We start from the raw sequence: 19,305 nt of genomic DNA, 5'->3' as shown, positions 1-19,305 counted from the left end.
AAAAAGTGTAAAATATTTACAAATTATTCATACAAAAGAGTTATTCTTTTATTTGACTTTTGTAAATAGCTATTTACAAGTAATCTAAAATATATTTTAATTTATGGATTATAATTAATTAAAGTTTTTTTGGTTTATAATTTTCGTTTTTTATTCTGCTGGCAGGAAGTAGTGATGCTTCAATGCCATTTTAATATTATTAGTAATGATTATTGAAAAGAATTCACTTTTTGTTAGGAAACATTATTTTACACATTTACACAACTTTAATTACAAAAATACATTTTGAATTTTTTTTAACTAAAGCTAAAATTGCTAGTAAAAACATTATAATTTACTACTCTGAGAACTAGTTCTCAGAGTAGTAAATTATAATTTTTTTTCTAGCAATTTTAGCTTTAGTTAAAAAATTAATTCAAAATGTATTTTTTTAAATGTGTAAATGTGTAAAACAATGTTTCCTAACAAATACATATATAATATACACATGTATATAATATAAGGTATATAATATACACATGTATACACACATGTATATATATTATATATATATATATATATATATATATATATATATATATATATATATATATATATATATATATATATATATATATATATAAATATATGTAAATATATAATATATTAATACATATATATATATATATTATATAATTATAATTATATAATACTTTAATTACAAAATGTATTTTTGTAATTAAAGTATAATATATTATATATTAATATATATATATATATATATATATATATATATATATATATATATATATATATAATATATATATATATATATATATATATATATATATATGACAATTTCAAAAAATCTGTATGAAATATATTCCTGGCTAACACCCTAATATAAATATATTTAATTATTTATTTTTAGGAATAAAAGTATTTAGTTGCTATGTCATCACGGATTACGCAATGGAGAAAAATTAATAAATCAGTAATTGATTTATTTACTGAGACAGCACAATAGAAACAGATAAACAACAAATAAATGTTTCAGATTATAGAGTTCTTTCCGAAGAATCAATTGAGCAAGAAGTTGAAGGTGTTGAAGAAACAGATTTCGACTCAGATTCCAATCTTGACTCCGCCAGAGTCTCCGATAGTTCTGATTCTAATTCTTGTTTCTTGAATCATGGAAACTTTATAGATGACAAAATAATAAATGGAAATCTACGTGAAGAGTTAGCAGAATGGGTTGTTGTAAACCAAACTTCACATTCTGCAACAAATCAACTTCTTTTTATTTTGAGAAAAAATGGCCACACAGAGCTTCCAAAAGATGTAAGAACATTATTGAAAACTCCAAGTAACATTCCTCTGAAGAATAAGTGTGGTGGCGATTACATTTATTATGGTTTGGAAACTAATATTTTAAAACATTTAAGCAAATTTCCAAATCTTGCGAAAATTGAATTAGTTGTTAATGTTGATGGAATACCATTATTTAAAAGCACATCAGTAGCTTTATGGCCCATACTTTGCTCATTTTCAAGTATCCAACCATTTGCTGTAGCTATTTTCTGTGGTAAGAGCAAACCTTCATCTGAAGAAAGCTTTATGTTTGATTTTGTAAACGAGTTAACAAATTTATTACAAAATGGAATCAAAACTCAATATAAACATTACTTAGTTTCCCTTAAATCATTTTGTTGAGATGCTCCAGCTCGACAATTTTTGAAGTCTATAATTAGCCATAATGGATACGATTCGTGTGAGCGATGTATTATTCACGGTGCACGTATTAATCACAGACAAATTTTTTTGGGGTCAGGATATACTCTGAGAAATGATACAGAATTTAACCTACACGGTTACAAAGAACACCAAAAAACTTTATGTACTCTAGCTAAATATAATATACCATGTGTTACATCATTTGTTTTAGATATCATGCATTTGGTTTATTTAGGAGTAACTAAAAGAATAATAATTTTTTTCAACAAAGGTAAAAGATCATGCAGGATATCAGAGATTCAAAAAGCAGTTATTTCTGAAAAACTTAGAGAATTATCAGGAAAATTGCCCAGCGAGTTTGCAAGACAACCAAGAGGTATTGATTAGTTTAAACGCTGGAAAGCTACAGAGTTCAAAAATTTTCTTTTATATACCGGTATGATTGTTTTAAAAAATGTAGTTTCTCAAGAAATATGTACATATTTCTTAAGCTTATCAGTTGCTATGAGTATAATGATTGATAATGATCTTTTGAATGATCATAAGTTGTTAATGTATGCAAAAGGGCTCTTGGAATGGTTTGTATATCGGTCATCATTTCTATATGGACAAGAATTCGTTACTTATAATGTTCATAGTTTGACACATCTGTATGAAGATGTGGTCAACCACAGCTGGAGTTTACAAGATATATCTGCTTTTCCTTTTGAAAACTATCTAGGCATTCTAAAATCTTATGTGCGCAAGGCACAAAGTCCCTTGTCACAATTGACAAAAAGAATAGAGGAGATAGAGAAATGTTGTGTAACAAGAAGCAAACAACAAAAACTAAGATTTCAATTGGAAATAAAAATAGATGGTTTTTCATTCGTGGAGAAAAAGTAGTGCGTGTAAATTTTTTTTTTTTTTTTTGTTATTCACCTCCCCAAGGCCGAGAAGGCCACTACAGATGAGGAGGCTACTTAATAGTGGTTATAACCCTCTCTCAACTCTATAACTCCGAAACACGAACCTTGACGAACAAGGCCGCTGTGCGGAGAAACAAGTTGAGCGCGGTACTACCAGGAACGTGGTGGGGATCGAACTTGGAACCTCTCTCTTCTGAAGCGAGCGCTTTACCACTACACCACTACCGCATTTAATGCGTTCATGCTGACAATAAAACACGTGTTATTTTTAATGAGTATTGAATTGTTATTGTAAAAAGCTATAAAACAACAATAAAATATATATATATATATATATATATATATATATACATTTAAAACATATAATAATTAATTTCTTTCACATTTATTTTAATAGTTTCACTATTATATTAAACTATTAATAGATTAATTTTTTTCTTTTGAGTTAGATAAACAGGTTTACTATATTTGTCAATTTCACAAGCAAAATGTCTTAGACCAGAGCAGTATGGTTTGAATATGCAAAAGATGGCTCATTAGAGGAATATGAACAGACTCTTCCATCAAACTGGGTAAAGTGTAACAAAGTATTTTGGCCTAATAAAAATGTTGAGTCATCAATGAAAAAAATGTCCAATCCAACTGATGATTGGTATCAATTCAAACTGAAATACATCAAGCTAACTGGTAATTGAAGATTTATTTATATTAAATGATGTAATATATAAAAATGTTTTTAAAAAATATTTTATTTTTATTTATAAAAAATATTTACACAAAATTATTATTTTTTATGGGTTCTTTCAATTCGACTAATTTATTTGCACTGTTTTCGATGATCACTTAAATTAGTAACTCTATCAAATGATTGAGTTACTAATTGCATGACTAAACGAATGCCCACTATACTCTTAAAGTACTTCATTGATGTCTCTTTCTAAAATAAATTCTTTAAAGATATAATTTTAAATTATTTCTAGGTCTTTTTATATATTTAATGAGTGCTCATTAAATTTACTAAATAAATAACAGTCATCATTATGTTTTTTCCTTATAATAAGACTTTCAATGTAAACATTAATTGATTCCATCCTAGATGATGACAAAGAAGTATGCGAAGAGTATGGAGATAATGTGACAGCTGGAGAACTAGATAACAATGAAATGATGATTAAGAGTTGTCCCAGCTCATCTGAAAAAAGACATGCAATTATTAAGTATATTCCAAAGCCAGTTCCACCGAAAATGCCAATAAGTAAAAATGATATATAATACTCAAAAATGATTATATTTATAACACTATTGTTTTCTTGTATAATAATAATATTCTTGCTGTTAATTAACTTTCTTTTTTTCTTTCATAGGAACTGTTACGCCGGATACAGATGTTCCACAAAAAGCAAAAAGGAACAATTCAAGTCAAAAAATTTCATCTGGTACCTTTTGCCTTAGTGACATATTTATTTTAAATTATTTAAATTTTTTTTAGATTTTCAAAATAACATATTAATGGTTTTTACTATAATAAATGTTATGTCAAACTATTTTAATGTTAAATTGGTTTCTAAAGGTTATACTCAAACCTCTTCTATACATGGTGGTTATTCTGGACTTACTGCTTTATCAACAGCTCACATACCAAAGCCATTTCTTTCAACTACTACCTCTTCTACATGTGATGATTTTTCTATACGCAAACCAACATTAAACAGTCAGACCACTACTAGTATGTTAGAAAGCTCATTCACAAATGTTTCCACCAATTCACCTGCTGTTATTTCTCAATCTTATGTTAATTACAATAGAAGAGATTCTGTTTGTGCTCGGGACGAGTTAATTAGCTCAAAAAATCTCGAAGATAATGGTAGGTTTTTACTATATCATTTGTGATTTACAGCTGTCTTTTAACTTGCTGTTGTTTTGTATGCAACATATTCATTCAAGTATATCATTTATTGTCATGGAAAAGGCCAATAAATGTTTGCGAGATAGGTGGGGATGGAAGAAATTCCTGTCCCCTTGCAGCTCAGCTCTCAAATATATATATATATATATATATATATATATATATATATATATATATATATATATATATATATATATATATATATATTTATAAAGTACTTTTGTTTTCAAACTCAGGATTTCAACATATAGTATTACGGAGGTTGGCCCAAATAACCTTGCAAATGAGTGAAATATCCAAAAAGTTAGATGCAGTTAGTGGCACCAGAATGAAAGATGTTGAAGAAGAGATATTAATACAATTTGATGATATAGACGCTTTATATGAGTTCGATCGAAAACTTGGAGCTGACAAAAGGGTTTTTAAAAAGTTTGTAAGTTATTTTTCATTTAAATATAGTGTTGATTAGATTAAAATCTTGTGTGATGAACATGGCTACATTTACATTGGTAGATCCTATAAGTATATTTTTTATAAATGTGTATATCATCAACTCCCGACCATCATGATTATCATGATCATTAGCATCATCATCATCATGATCATTAGCATCATCATCATCATTGTGATCATCATCACCATCATCATTGTCATCATTATCCTTATCATCATCAGCATCATTTAGATAAAGACGTCGATTTATTCGACGAATAAATCGACGTCTGTAAATCAACGCGTTTTCAACGTTGAATCAACGTTGAAATGCTTGCTGGGTTTGTATATATACATTGTATTTATGTATATATACATATCAATAGAATCTGAAGAAAATCCTTATGTCTTTTGAAATTCAACATAAAACCCTTAGAATCAAACAGTGTAAACATGAGCATATAAATGTTGGATTTTGCGCCGTTACATAAAGTTAAATTCTTAAACAAAATCAAAAACCATGATATAAGCCTGATAAATATGTGATTGGGATTCGGTTATTTAAATATTATGATTTGCATTTTTGTTAACTGTTTAATTTTAAATATTTCAAAATTTAAACTTAAAAAAAAAAAAATACTGAAAAAAAAAAGAACTTGATGTCATTTCATCATAGAGAACATTTTTCTTCACAATCAACCATATAATTTTAAATTAAAAAGTGTGTTTTTTTGAACCACCTTACTTAATTCGCCATTTTAAGTAAATTAAATTTAACAGCTATTGCGGTTATGAAAGTTATTCATTTTATTAAAATTAATTACTTTAACTACTGCCTTTTTAACATTAATTAATTTTATTTTTTTAATTAATCTTGATGTTATTTACATAAGTTATTTAAAAGTGTAAAAGTTTAATTTCTAATTCGTTTAAAAAAGCTGGGAATCGCTCTGCATTTTGCGATTTTATTTTAAGTTTTGTTTTTAACTTTTTTTTTCAGCGCGTTTGTTAAGTTTCTTCTGAAAATGACTAACTGGAATAAGTGTTGTCTGGAACGGACTAATTAAAATTAGTTTGTTCCAGACAACAGTTTTTTGATTAGCTATTAATAAATAAAGAAAAAAATTAATTTTGATTTCTGTTACGTGGTTGTTAATTAAGATCTTATCTTCAACGTGATTTTTAACTACGAACACGCGGAATAAGAGAAGAAGCGATAAGCAGCAGCAAAGCTACAAATATGCCCGGTTCCTTTATGGTAAACTTTAATCAGGATCACTTACCTATTTCCTCTCGACATAGTCAATAAAGAAAAAGTAAATCAAAAAACTGTTGTTTCAAAGCTATTTTATAAAAAGTATTATTAAAGTATTATTAAAGAAAATATTAAAAAAAAGTCATAAATACATTAAATAAATCTAAAAAAATCTAAATATTTATTAAATGTATTTATGACTTTTTTAAAATATTTTCTTTAACTTTCATAACAGATATTAGCTTAAACAAAATAAACAAAAACAGTGAAAAAGATTACAATACTATAAAAAAAATCTAACCCCAGCTAGTAACCCGGGGCCGGTGCCGGGTTTGTAAAAAGCTCTGTTTTGGGCCATGGCCCCGGTCACTTACTAGTAGCAGGATAACCTGGTCTGTTATCTGCTAGGATGTTATCTAAAAATTCCATTGAAGATCTAGATGCTCTTTTATGCAATATTGCCACATTGCTCCTATAGATATTGTTTTATTTTTATATCAGGTTAATCAGCTATCTTCCATTGGCGGTAACAATGGTAAAAAAAGTGTTGCAAACATGATAAACAGGTTGAAACATTTTTTAAATCAATAGTACTTACTATTTTTGCAAAGAAAATTAGTTTTTAAAAGCGATTTTTAATTATAGAAAAATAATGTTGAGTTTCTCTTTTGACATGTTTAAGGTTGATGACAAACAGACTTCAATCGAAGTTCAATTTGGTTGGTTCCAAGGGAAAGGTTACTGTGAAGTTACCTATGGAAAATTTAAATGTTTACAAAGCAATAATTAGTAGCTATAATGTTGATCTCTATATTTTTATATATTTATATTTCTTTTTAAAGGCTGCCTGTTGAAAATAAATGAATTTAGTTGAATTCACAAAAAGTAGATATAAAAATCTTCCTTGAACAAATTGAAAAATAAAATTAAATCAGTTTACATTAAAGTTGTAAACTTCATGTATTCGTATTAAATAATGTAAATTGAAGACATTCTTTTTTCCTTTATCTACAGTTTTATTCACTTGACCAAATTTGATATTTTTGCATTTATTTTTTAGAATCGATTAAGCGCTGTGAACCTAAAGCAACAGACAAAGAAACTAGGTCATTTATTGCCTCCTGCCTAAAATATGCACCTTATCGTTTGAATGGAGGTAAACGGAAATCTTGCAACCACGAAATAGAAAACGATGAAGTTCACAAAAGCGATGAAGAAATAAATCAAGGTGACGACGAATGCGAAGTAGAATGTGACGTTGCATCAAACAAAAGCGGAAGTAGTAGCGAAAAATAAAAATAAATCTTACTTTCCCCCACTTATTAAACTTTGTAACAAATACTTTTTTGTAAATTTTTTAAATGTTATCTTTCGAAAACGTTTATAAAACGTAAGTTGTTTTTTCGACGTTGAATCGATGTTGATATTTCAACGTAGATTTCTTGTTTCCAAATCAACGCTTAAATCAACGTTTGTAAATCAACGTATGCTCAACGTTGATTTATTGACGTCGAATCAATGTTGATATTTCAACGTCGATATTTTGTTTCCAATTCGACGAATAAATCGACGTCTGTAAATCAACGCGTTTTCAACGTTGAATCAACGTTGAAATGCTTGCTGGGTACATACAATAAAAAATTAGATCATTAAAAAAAATTTAAATTTAAATTAGAAATAGGGACAGGCGCTGTGGAGTATTCATGCTTTGACTGGCTTAAATAGGGACAGGCGCAGTAGAGTGTTGCTACCTACTCCAATGTGGTCCGGTGTAGTCCTGTGTGGTCCGGTGCGGTATTTGTATACACCCATTGGTATTTATTATATTTAAGTATTAGTAACAGTAAGTCTGTGAGTTACTTTGAGTTCTATAATTTCTTTTTCAGTCTAAAATACAAAAATCAAGCAAGTCTAAGAGACAAGTTAAAAGAAAGCAGTATGACAATAGTAGCATGCAGAGAGCGATAAACTCAGTTAAAAAATTGGATAAGTCTATCAAATCAGCTGCTAAAATGTATAATGTTCCTCGCAGTACTTTACAAACAAAACTATCTGGTTCAAGAAGTGGCTCCTCCTATAGTAGTTTTAAAGAGGCAGAAATTATCTAAAAGTCTTCAGCAATGTGTTTCACATGGAATGACCCTGTAAACACACAAACGTCTACTAAACGTCAAAACAACGTTTCAACAAAACGTTTAGATTTGGTCGATTATCCGATTAGAATGAAATCCAGATTAAAACAAACGTCCATAAAATGTCTATATTCAAACGTATTTTAGACGTCTATTATAGGATTATTTTACGTATATAAAGCAATGTGTTCCACGTGGCTTTATATACGTATAGATTTTGCGTATAGATTTTGTTTAATTTACGTTTAAATCTAGTCTAGTTAACGTATATAAAGCGTTTAGATTTAGTCTAAGTAAACGTGGATAAAACTTGTCTATTAGTTCATTTAATTTTGTTAACGTAATTTCAATTTATTTAAGTTTAAAAACTTATATAAATTAAAATTACGTTATAACTTTTTAACTTTATATAAGTATATATAGGTCGTGAAATTTATAAGTAGGGTATAGTTATAAAAGTAATGAAATTTATAAATAAGGTATAGTTATAAAAGACCTGGTCTTATTTTTTATATTTTTTATAATTATTATAATATGTTTATAAACTTTTATACTATACTACGTATACTATACTTTTATTTTATAAAACTATTTATAAAGTTATAAACTTATATAAAACATTTTCATATAGTGAGGATTTAGAGAAAAAATGTTTGTGCACTACACTTGTTTATGTTTCGATACTTTAAAAAAATTAAATGATCAAGCTTTTGGTAGTGGAAATATTATATTGCAAAAGTTCTATCAAATATTTTTTAAATTTAATCTCATTAGCAGAAAATAAAAGTTTACATTAAGATTAAGTCACAGATTACTTATAAAATTAATAAACTCATAAACAAATATTTTGGATCACTGGTTTATGAATTATTAAAAATCTTCCCAGAACACCGTCTACTACTTGTCTATCATGCACCTGTTTGTGCATCTAAAATAAAAAAATAAAAAATTTATCTATCAAACCTCTTGATTAATGCAAAAATGAAAACCTACTGTTACACAATAATACTAGCGCTTTCAAAATGAATTTAAACTGTTTATAAAACTTACGAAAAAAGTTCTTGCAGCAGGACTTTCATAACGAAAGACCAGCAACTCATATTCTTTAACTGTGCCAATGTTGCAATCAATAATTTCTAAAACATCTGAGTCCATTAATTTGTTGGCATTTAGGAAGGTAGATTGTCGCGATAAGAGATTTTTAACTTTCATGAATTAAAATGGCTCTCCCGACACTCGTTTATTATTTATTAATCAGTCGTTTTGCTTTTAAGTTGTTGTAAGGAAGTAAATCTTGAAAACGTATCTAAATTAATTATTTAGCCGATAAAAAGTAACTATTTAATAGTTTTTTTTACTTCGTTTTAATTATGCCTATTTAAACCGCGTGACTTAAGCTGTTATGTGAGTCTTCTGACCAATATATTACTATATTACTATATTATAATATAATAAACGTTTATTAAACGTCGATCAAACGTTTAGAATAACAACTTATATTAGTCAATATTATAAACATTTGATTGACGTTTAATGAACGTATAAATTAAAAGATTTAAAGCGTCGATTATAAATCTATAAATGTTTACGTTTAATTAAGGTCGATTATAGGTTTACAATATTGACTAATGTAAGTCGATATTCTAAACGTTAGATCGACGTTTAGTAAATGTATATATAAAAAAGTTTGAAATATACATTTCAAATCAAGCGTCGAATTTTAGTCAATAATAGGTCTCTAAACGTTTTATCTATTTTTCGACCGATTTCGACTAAATATTGACCAATTCTGAACCAATCTGTGTTTACTGGGGATAGTCTAGAGAAGCTTTAGTGGATGGATGAAGGGAAAAACTTTCCTGTATTATTTGAAATAGTTTAAAAGGTATTTGGTTGGTAAAGGCTTGCTTAATATAAAAGACAAAAATCAAAAAATTGTACTTTTTGTTGTTGGTCATTCCAGTCACCTGAGCTATGGTGCATCTAAGTATTGTAAAGAGACAGGAATTGTACTATACTGCTTGTACCCAAATGCTACACACGTGCAGCAGCCTGCTGATGTTGGCGTTATGAACTCACTTCAAGGTTACTGGGCGCGTGAAGTGCAGATTTACAGAATGAGCCACACCGGAGCTGCCATTACAAGTGAAAAATTTACTGCCATGGCAATGAAAGCTGTTATTCAAATAACTGCTCCAGTCATGAAAAAAGCATTTGAGTGCTGTGGTTTATACCCATTTAACCCAGTTAATTTGAACAAGCTACTTTCAACTTATCAACAAGCTCCACAGGCTGTTTTCACCTATAATGTGGGTAAAAAACTGGCATAGAGAAGGGCTAGAGAAAAACTTGTCAGAAGCTGAACTAAAGCAATTTAAAATTTGGAACAAAGACTCTTCAAACTGTTCACAACACTGGTGCAGGTTATATGAAACATGGAGAGACATGGTTGCAGAAGTAAGACAACCAGCAAAAACTTCTTATAGCTTACGTAGATATTCTTATATTATTAAATTTCTTTGCTATTTTAGCTTCATTTAAATAAAGTATTGAAGATAAATGGATGTTTCAAGCGAACAAATAAATGATTTTTTTTCCAGCAATTTCACCAGTCATAGATTTCGTTGTTACTCCAGGATTCCTCAACAATCAACAATGGTGAACTCTGAGAACAAAATTAATGAAACTGGAGCACAAGGTAACATTATTATAATTTTTATCATGAGGTTATAAAAAGATATATGGAGATTACGTTTTCTGTCATTACAGACAGTTCTATAAACTCAAGTCGAATTTACATGCTTCTACTAATTTTACTAGTTTCGATAATAGCTTAATAGATAAGCCAATAAAAGAATAAATTATATAAAGAAACAATTCATTTACTTTCTTATATACTCTTTAAATATATTTTCTGATTAATACTTGATAGATTTTGGGTCAGATATAGATGATGTTTCAGATAATTTTCAAGTTTCCTTAGATCTAGGATGAGCATTAATATTGGAAGAAATACTTAAAGTACCTGTATCAAATAAACCTGTAAATAAACAAAAGAAACGTCTAGTATATGCTCTATCTACACAAGAGCATAGAGAAACGCTAAAAAATAAAGTCAATGGATCCATAGAAGATGAAAATTGGATTTGTTACGTGTGCAAGACGAATTATGAAGAGGAAATACGATCAAAGTTGTGGCTGAACAGTGGTTCATGTAATCGTGCTGTGCACTTAAACTGTATATCTGAAGAGCATAAAAAGCTGACAAATATAAAAAAATTTATTAAGAAACAGAAATTTCTTTTTGTGTGTCAAGAGTGCAATTAAATAAATTTATAATTTTATTTCTTTAAATTCTCTTCAATTTCGTGGTTTTTGTTGATAAATTACAACATTTATTATATGTATGTATTCATTATACTATAATTACAATATATAATATACTTGTAGTTATTTTACAAACAAAAAACAAAATTTTAAAACTAAAAAAAAAATTGATCATTAGGTTCTCTAGATCTGGATTAAAATTGATGCCAATAATTGAGTCGCGCGTGCCAATAATCAAGTCAAAGTACAAATAACTTGGGACAACGTATCAACTTACTTTAAATAGTATTATCGATAGCTAAACTCTAACATCACTATCTAAAAAATCACAACTTTAAAGGAGAGCTAAAAAACGTGATATTTTTCAAAAAATCCACAGAAATGAAAAAATGAAAAAACGTCAAATTATTAAATTCTTTTGTTTATTTGAAATGTTGATTTGATTAAAATATCAGGTGTAGAACTGGCCATTGTTTCTTATTCACTCAAAACAGCCAAGTTTTAACTCAAAACAGCCAAATTTTGAGATACGTGGTGTTGGAGTTTAGCCATCGATATCTTCTATGTTTTTTTTGCCAATGCGGAATTAATTTTGTTATGTCTTTGACTAAGTATTTATCTAATATTGTGCAAAATTCGAAATAGTTTCATTCACTGGTACGATTTTTGTACAGAAATTAGTATCAAAAATAGCGTTTAGGTGCCAATAACTGTGATACTACCATATAACAATTTTTGGTATTTAAAACCAGCCATAAGTAAAAATATTCAGAAACATAAAATTAATTGCACTAAAATAATCTTAAAAAAATGTAAATAAGAAAAAGAATAGATGCAATTTTGAAAAAAAGGTAATACTGAAGAAAGATTTATCTAAGAGATTGCATAGGTTTAAACAAACTGCTAACTGTCATCAAGAAGTTTTTTTTTGTATTGAATTCCTCAAAAAGTTACAAAGGAAACTTTTCAGATTGAAGTATTAATTCTGATATTAAAGATTTAATTCTAAAAATAATGGAATGAAAAACCAAATTTAAATATTACTTTCATAAATATAAAATATTTTAATTGTATTGCTTATTTCATCAACTTTTGCATTAACATTTGCATTTTTATTTATCAAAAATATTTGTGTATTCTAGTCATCTACTTGGCCTAACCAACTTTTTGTTAACTGAGGCATCTTACCAAATACACTCACTATTCCTAATTTCTGTCTCAGATGTTTTCTTATCATTACATTGTAAAATGCATTTATTTCAAACCTTCATGGTTTCAAGCTTTTCATGGTTATATAAACAGCCCTAAAATCCATAGATACAATTAAATTAAGGTAAGAAAAAGTTATTTATAACAACTTAATATCCTGTTAATTGAATTAATTGTGATATTGTTTAAATTGCGATGTTGTTTTTTTCACACACAACAAGCTGATTCTTTAAACTGAATCTACAGTTAAACATAACTGTACTAAACGTTAGTAACCATATTTTTAAAAACATGACAGATACATGCAATACTTTAAAAAAAAAAAAAAAAAAAAAAAAATATATATATATATATATATATATATATATATATATATATATATATACACATATATATATATATATATATATATATATATATATATATATATATATATATATATATATATATATATATATAATATATGTATATATTTAAAGTATTGCATGTATCTGTCATGATGCGGAAGTTATCGGACAAAATAAAAACGTCAATAACTTATTTATAAATAAAAAAACAAATTACTATTATATTTTTTTAAATAAAGCATTTATCTTTTAATAAAAATATATTATTTTTTATATGAAAAAACACCACCATCTGCAATTGATCTCAATTTTGCTCTGACGCCTTTCATATGCGACTGTAAAAAGTTTAAATCAATTTCTTGTAGTTTTAGTTTAATGCGATCAATCAAAACTTGCTCTGTTGAAGCTTGCCAATCTCCCTCGTAAACCTTCTGTGCCAAATGTCCCCAAAAATTTTCAATTGGTCGTACTTGAGGCACATTTGTGGGATCGGATTCTTTATCAACGTAATAGACATATTGGTCCATCCAATTTAGAGAATCTTTAGAATAATGAGAACTTGCTAAATCTGGCCAAAATAAATAGTTAAAGTCTCCATGATACTTGTGAATAAATGGACGAAGTCGTTTTTCTAAACATTCATTTATATAGATTGATGAATTGATCGCTACAGCCTTGGAAGTGCGAAACAATGGCTCGGACATACCACAGTCGGATATGGCTATCCACATTAATAACTTTTTTGGAAATTTCTCTTTTCCTATAAAACGAACACTTTCTGGGAATGTCTTTTTGTTGTTTGTGTAGTATCCAGAATTTCCAGGCATGTTGTCTCCTGCAAAACAAAAGTATTTTTCGTCATCGATGACTAGAAGAGATTTTGTGTTATAGAGTTGGTTAACTAGTTTCCTACTTCTTTTCTTTGCCTTTATTTGTTGTTCTATAATGTATTTTGGAGTCTTTTCACGTTTTCTATATTTAATATTCATTTTTTTTAACTGACGACCAATTGTCGATTGATTTACACCGAATTTAAAACCTATTTTTCTCTGACTGACCCCTTTTCGATTGTTGACAAGTCTTGTTAACTCGGCTTTCTTTTCTCTAGTCCAGGATGTTGGACGACCACGGTGCTTTCTATCAGAAAACGATTGAACAGTTTCAAGTCTTTTTAGGTTATCATATATTGTACTTCGAGCAAATCCTTCCTTTTCAAAATGATTTACAATTTTTTTTTTTTTATATTAGGTTTATTTACAAAAAACATTTTTAGTCGCTTTCGAAAAGATTCTCGTTCAGCTGCATTTAACCTCATTTTGAATAATTGTGTTTTAAATAATAAAGTTTATATTTTATAGATCGTTTATGCCTACGCATAAAACCACAAAAACTAATTATTATGCTCAAATAATGAAATCAGGATTTGTCCGATAATTTCCGCATCTCCCGTTATATACATATATACACATATCAATCCCCAGAACCATAGGGAAACAAGTCCGTAATTTCCAAAAATGAATTTATGTTGACAATACATTAAAAACACTCATAACTTTTAGTTCCACACAGAACCAACTCTCTTTCGCCTATAACAGTTATAGGTGAAGGAGAGTTGGTTCTGTGTGGGACTGAAAGTTATGAGTGTTTTTAATGTATTGCCAACAAAAGTTCATTTTTGGAAATTTCGGACTTGTTTCCCTATGGTTCTTGGGGATCGATATATGTGTGTGTGTGTGTGTGTGTGTGTGTGAGTGTGTGCATGTGTAAACGTGCAACTTGAGTAGCAATATTTTATTATAAATATTAGCATTTAGCTATGTATCTATGTACTTATATACTATAGATACATACATTTATATATAAAATTTGTATTAATTGAATCCTTGATATGATTGGTTTTATACATTTTATTTAAATAAAACAAATTACCTTAGACTAAAAAATGTAAATTCTTTGTCAATGTAGGATACACCAAATATTTATAATATGCATAAATATAAATATATATTATAGTAAAAATATTACACAGAGATAAAGATGTATATAAATATGTTTACTGTCTTCTAAAAACACCATCTTTTGGAAAACCAAATCGATTTAATGAAAAAATATATATATTGTTAATATTTAGACTATATTTTATTTGTCAATATAGCTCCACTATCAAATAGCTGCTTATCATTTTATTTTCAGGTCTCTCGACTAACCTGAAACTAGTAAATTGTTAATAGACTTAAGTCTTTAGTCTAGTTACTCATATAGAATATATAAGCTAACATAATAAATTTTGGATTCAAGTTATTAAACATTTAAATATTAATGAATTTGTATTTTAATTTTTTGCCTCACTCTACGACATTTTTTTAAAGGAAGATTGGCTTCAAAATTTAGTGACTTCACGTTTGGGCATTCAACAGTTTATAATATCGGTTAAGGGTGAAATAGCTTGATGTATTTAACACTTTTAAAGTTTTAATATTTATTATGTATATTATTTTGTTTAAATTTTGATTTTTAAATAGAATATAGGTATATAAAGATCATGATTTTATCTTGTTCTGCATATAATTGCACTCAAAGATATACTAAAGGGGTTTCGTTTCATGGGTAAGTAGCTACAAATCATTCTATGCTAAGATCCTACATTATATTTCGAATATAAATAGCATATTATTTTAATATACCTGTTTTTGTTGGTAGTTTTCCGAAAGATCTGGAATTAAGGAGAAAATGGATACGTTAGACTGTTTACTATCGTTAAAATGGAAATGTTTACGTTAGTAAACAGTCTAAACTTTGTGGTAAACATTTCACTGGTATGGTATAATTTATAAAAACCATGAAGGAAGTCTTTGGAGTTCGCAAAAGAAACTAAAAAAGATACAGTTCCTTCTATATTTAATTTCCCAAAACTTTAAAGAAAAAGTACTTTTTCTTGAATACCACCAAAAAACAGGTAAAGTATTTTTTCAAATAATACCACCAATGCACTATGCGTCGCTTAGCTGAAGTAAGATTTTGTACATATTTTTTAGTGATTTTTCATACTTAAACTTTTTAAGTTTTTTTTTTTTTTGCATTCGATTTTTAATTCTCTATAAAAAAAAAAATCAGTTTTAGTTTTTTTAAACTTTTAAGGGTTTTTTCAAGGTTTTAAAAAACTGGCATTTTTGTTAAAATCCTTTTAAGGTATATGATAAGTGTTAAATTTTTATACTATTTTTATGCGAAATTAAAATAATCATATATTTAATCGAATGTAAAACCAGAAAAAGAAAAAAAGGTTTTTGCATTTTTTTGCCGATTTTTTGATTTCTTAATCATTGATTGATTTGAGCATGTGGTCACAGAGGTCGCCTCGTTTTTTTTTGAATAAAATATAGCTACTGCGAATTGATTTTACTGCCATGCAAAAATATTCAGGCGATCTCTGTGACCTTATGCTTTAAAATCATTTTTACTTCTGTGATTTTTTTTAAAAACCGACTAAATTCTGTGAAGTCAATGAAAATTCCGTAGTTCAATAACTTACAGTTTTACCTTGCGATGGTTTTTATAAATTATCAAAATGGCTACATTCACTCTTCGTCAACTTTTAACACATGCATTTCCCTCAAGACATATATTCTTAAGAAAAAATTTTGAAGCCTGTGCCAAATTTTTGCAGTCTAAGTTTATTGCACTAAATAATGCTGGCTGTATGGTTAGTTTCAAAATTTTTGAAGACTGGCTTTTGAGTTGATAAAAAACTTTAACAAATGTGGAAAAAAAAGCAGTTTGTTCTTCACTAAATACAAAGATTTTCTGGATAAAAAAATAAAATACAAATTATATGTCTCGTAAGTTTTTCATTCCTTTAAAGTAAAATGTTATATATATATATATATATATATATATATATATATATATATATATATATATATATATATATATATATATATATATATATATATATACACACACAATATGTATGTATTTATATGTATACATACACACACATGCACACACACACACGCACACACACACGCACACACACATACATATATATACACAGTGGCGGCGTTAGGGTAGGGCCTGGTTGGGCCATGGCCCAGGGCGCCGAATATAAAGGGGCGAAACTAATTGGTTATTTTACCCTTTGCCTTTTTTTTGAATGGGGTTAAATTGAGCTAGAGGCGCCATAGAAATCTCGCCCAGGGCGCTGGTAGTGCTTAAACCGGCACTGTATATACATACATACATTATACTTACCTGTTTAATTTTAGTCCAAGAACTTCAAGTATTAATTGGCCCTCCTTCCTTTTTTGTTCACCTTGCTTGATGAGCTGGTTACCCTGCTGAATCAGCTTTTCACCTTCTTTTAAAATAAGCTGTCCCTCCTCATATTTCCTTATCTGTTGCTCAGGGTCTTTTTCTATGCTATATATATATATATATATATATATATATATATATATATATATATATATATATATATATATTCTATGCTATATATATATATATATAGCATAGAAAGCTATGTCTTTTTCTATGCTATATATATATATATATATATATATATATATATATATATATATATATATATATATATATATATGTACACACATTTTATACACGTTTTAGAAGAAGTACTGTAACAATGGGAACACCTGAACCAGGTATATATACTGCACCTTGTGCGCCAAAACTTAGAAAATCTTTTTCAATGCTCACGAGTAGGATGAAACGTAAAGAATTGATAATCTTATGGGAAAAGAAATGGAAGAACTTCAACATGCTGTAAAAACATGCTGTAAAGTAGACCTGGGTGCAGCATGCACCCAGGTCTTCTTTATATGGTCCAAATTTATCCTTGCATACTTTTTGCAATTTGAGACTAACAGACAGAACATGGGCTGATTTTAAGAAAATTGTTACACAAAATCATCATCTTGTTCCTTCAGGTTTAACCAAGTTAAAAGAATACAAAAAAGTTGACATATCCAGAGCATGTGGAATATTCAGAAACTGAAGTAAAATGTAGTCTCTTCAATATGATCAAACATTCAGTTTCTAGAGCGTTTGAGTATCTTTTGGAGGATGAAGATAATCCTATTAAAGTTTTAGCACAGAAGGAACGTGATAACATATGTGTTATTTGCAAAGTGGGAGGTGATGGTCAGAGTGACCAATCTGAGTTTTAGAATGCAGCAACTATGAAGAGAGGTGTGGATGATTCCACTGTGTATAGCATAGTGTTGATACTGTTGGAGATTCGAAGTGGAAAAAAGGTTATATGGAAAAATTATAATTCAAATAGTCCAGATGCAACCCGTCATCTTATGTTTTGTTTGCATTTTCGAGGCATAGATTCGATCAGGTGATCAATGAAACTTTGTGGAATCGCTGCCCATGCCTTTTGGATTTGTTCAAACAGTTGATCCTTATTACGAACACCTTCACGATTAATTCTGCGGTTGACGATCTCCCACAAGTTTTCGATAGGGTTGAGATCCGGAGATTGAGGCGGCCAATCCATCACCGATAGGTGGTTGTCTTGAAACCACTGCTTGACTACTTTTGCAGTATGTTTCAGATCGTTGTCTTGCTGAAAAACCCATTTTATTGGCATATTCCTCACATCATGAGGTAACATAAGATCTTTCAGGATATTTTTATACATGAAACGGTCCATTATTCCATCGTTTCGATGTATTGGATCTAGACCGTTAGCAGAAGAACACCCCCAGACCATTACATCACCTCCACCATGCTTCACGGTCTTATGGCAGTAACGTAAATCGAGGCGTTTTCCGGCCGGTCGACGTACACGGCAAATGCCACCGCTTCCAATGATGTTGAACTTCGATTCATCACTGAACAGGACAGTTCGTCATTTCTGCACATTCCAGTCAATATGAGATGTAGCAAACAGGAGTCTTTTCTTCTGGTTTTTTAGTGAAATCAGCGGTTTCTTTGCAGGGCGTCGAGAAAACAATCCGGCTTCAACAGCACGTCGTCTGATGGTTCGGTCCGATACAGGCAGCTCTAATTGCTTTTGTATCTCGACTAATGATATCCAGGGATCCTTTTTGAC

At 28.7% G+C, this 19,305-nt stretch overlaps 1 protein-coding gene across 8 annotated transcripts; it reads left to right on the top strand.

Annotated features, from left to right (window-relative positions):
- Window positions 1–907: 907 nt before the first annotated feature.
- Window positions 908–7,603, top strand: LOC136092402 (uncharacterized). Of its 8 annotated transcripts, none has more exons than XM_065820588.1 (9): window positions 908–2,597; window positions 3,071–3,308; window positions 3,718–3,876; window positions 3,986–4,057; window positions 4,192–4,485; window positions 4,764–4,960; window positions 6,716–6,780; window positions 6,897–6,951; window positions 7,275–7,603. In XM_065820588.1, exons 2-9 carry the CDS (start codon window positions 3,242–3,244, stop codon window positions 7,341–7,343), a joined length of 978 nt encoding a protein of 325 aa, XP_065676660.1. In that variant the 5' UTR covers window positions 908–2,597; window positions 3,071–3,241; the 3' UTR covers window positions 7,344–7,603. The 8 variants fall into 8 exon arrangements, with proteins under 8 accessions (XP_065676660.1, XP_065676656.1, XP_065676663.1 ...); XM_065820584.1 differs by having other exon boundaries at window positions 6,897–7,003; XM_065820591.1 differs by having other exon boundaries at window positions 909–2,089.
- The last annotated feature ends 11,702 nt before the right edge of the window (window positions 7,604–19,305 follow it).

Source organism: Hydra vulgaris, chromosome 15, assembly GCF_038396675.1.
Source record: "Hydra vulgaris chromosome 15, alternate assembly HydraT2T_AEP".
Classification (NCBI taxonomy): domain Eukaryota; kingdom Metazoa; phylum Cnidaria; class Hydrozoa; order Anthoathecata; family Hydridae; genus Hydra; species Hydra vulgaris.
The sequence above is the reverse complement of the archived record's forward strand: the minus strand, read 5'-3'. Positions and strand labels throughout refer to the sequence as shown.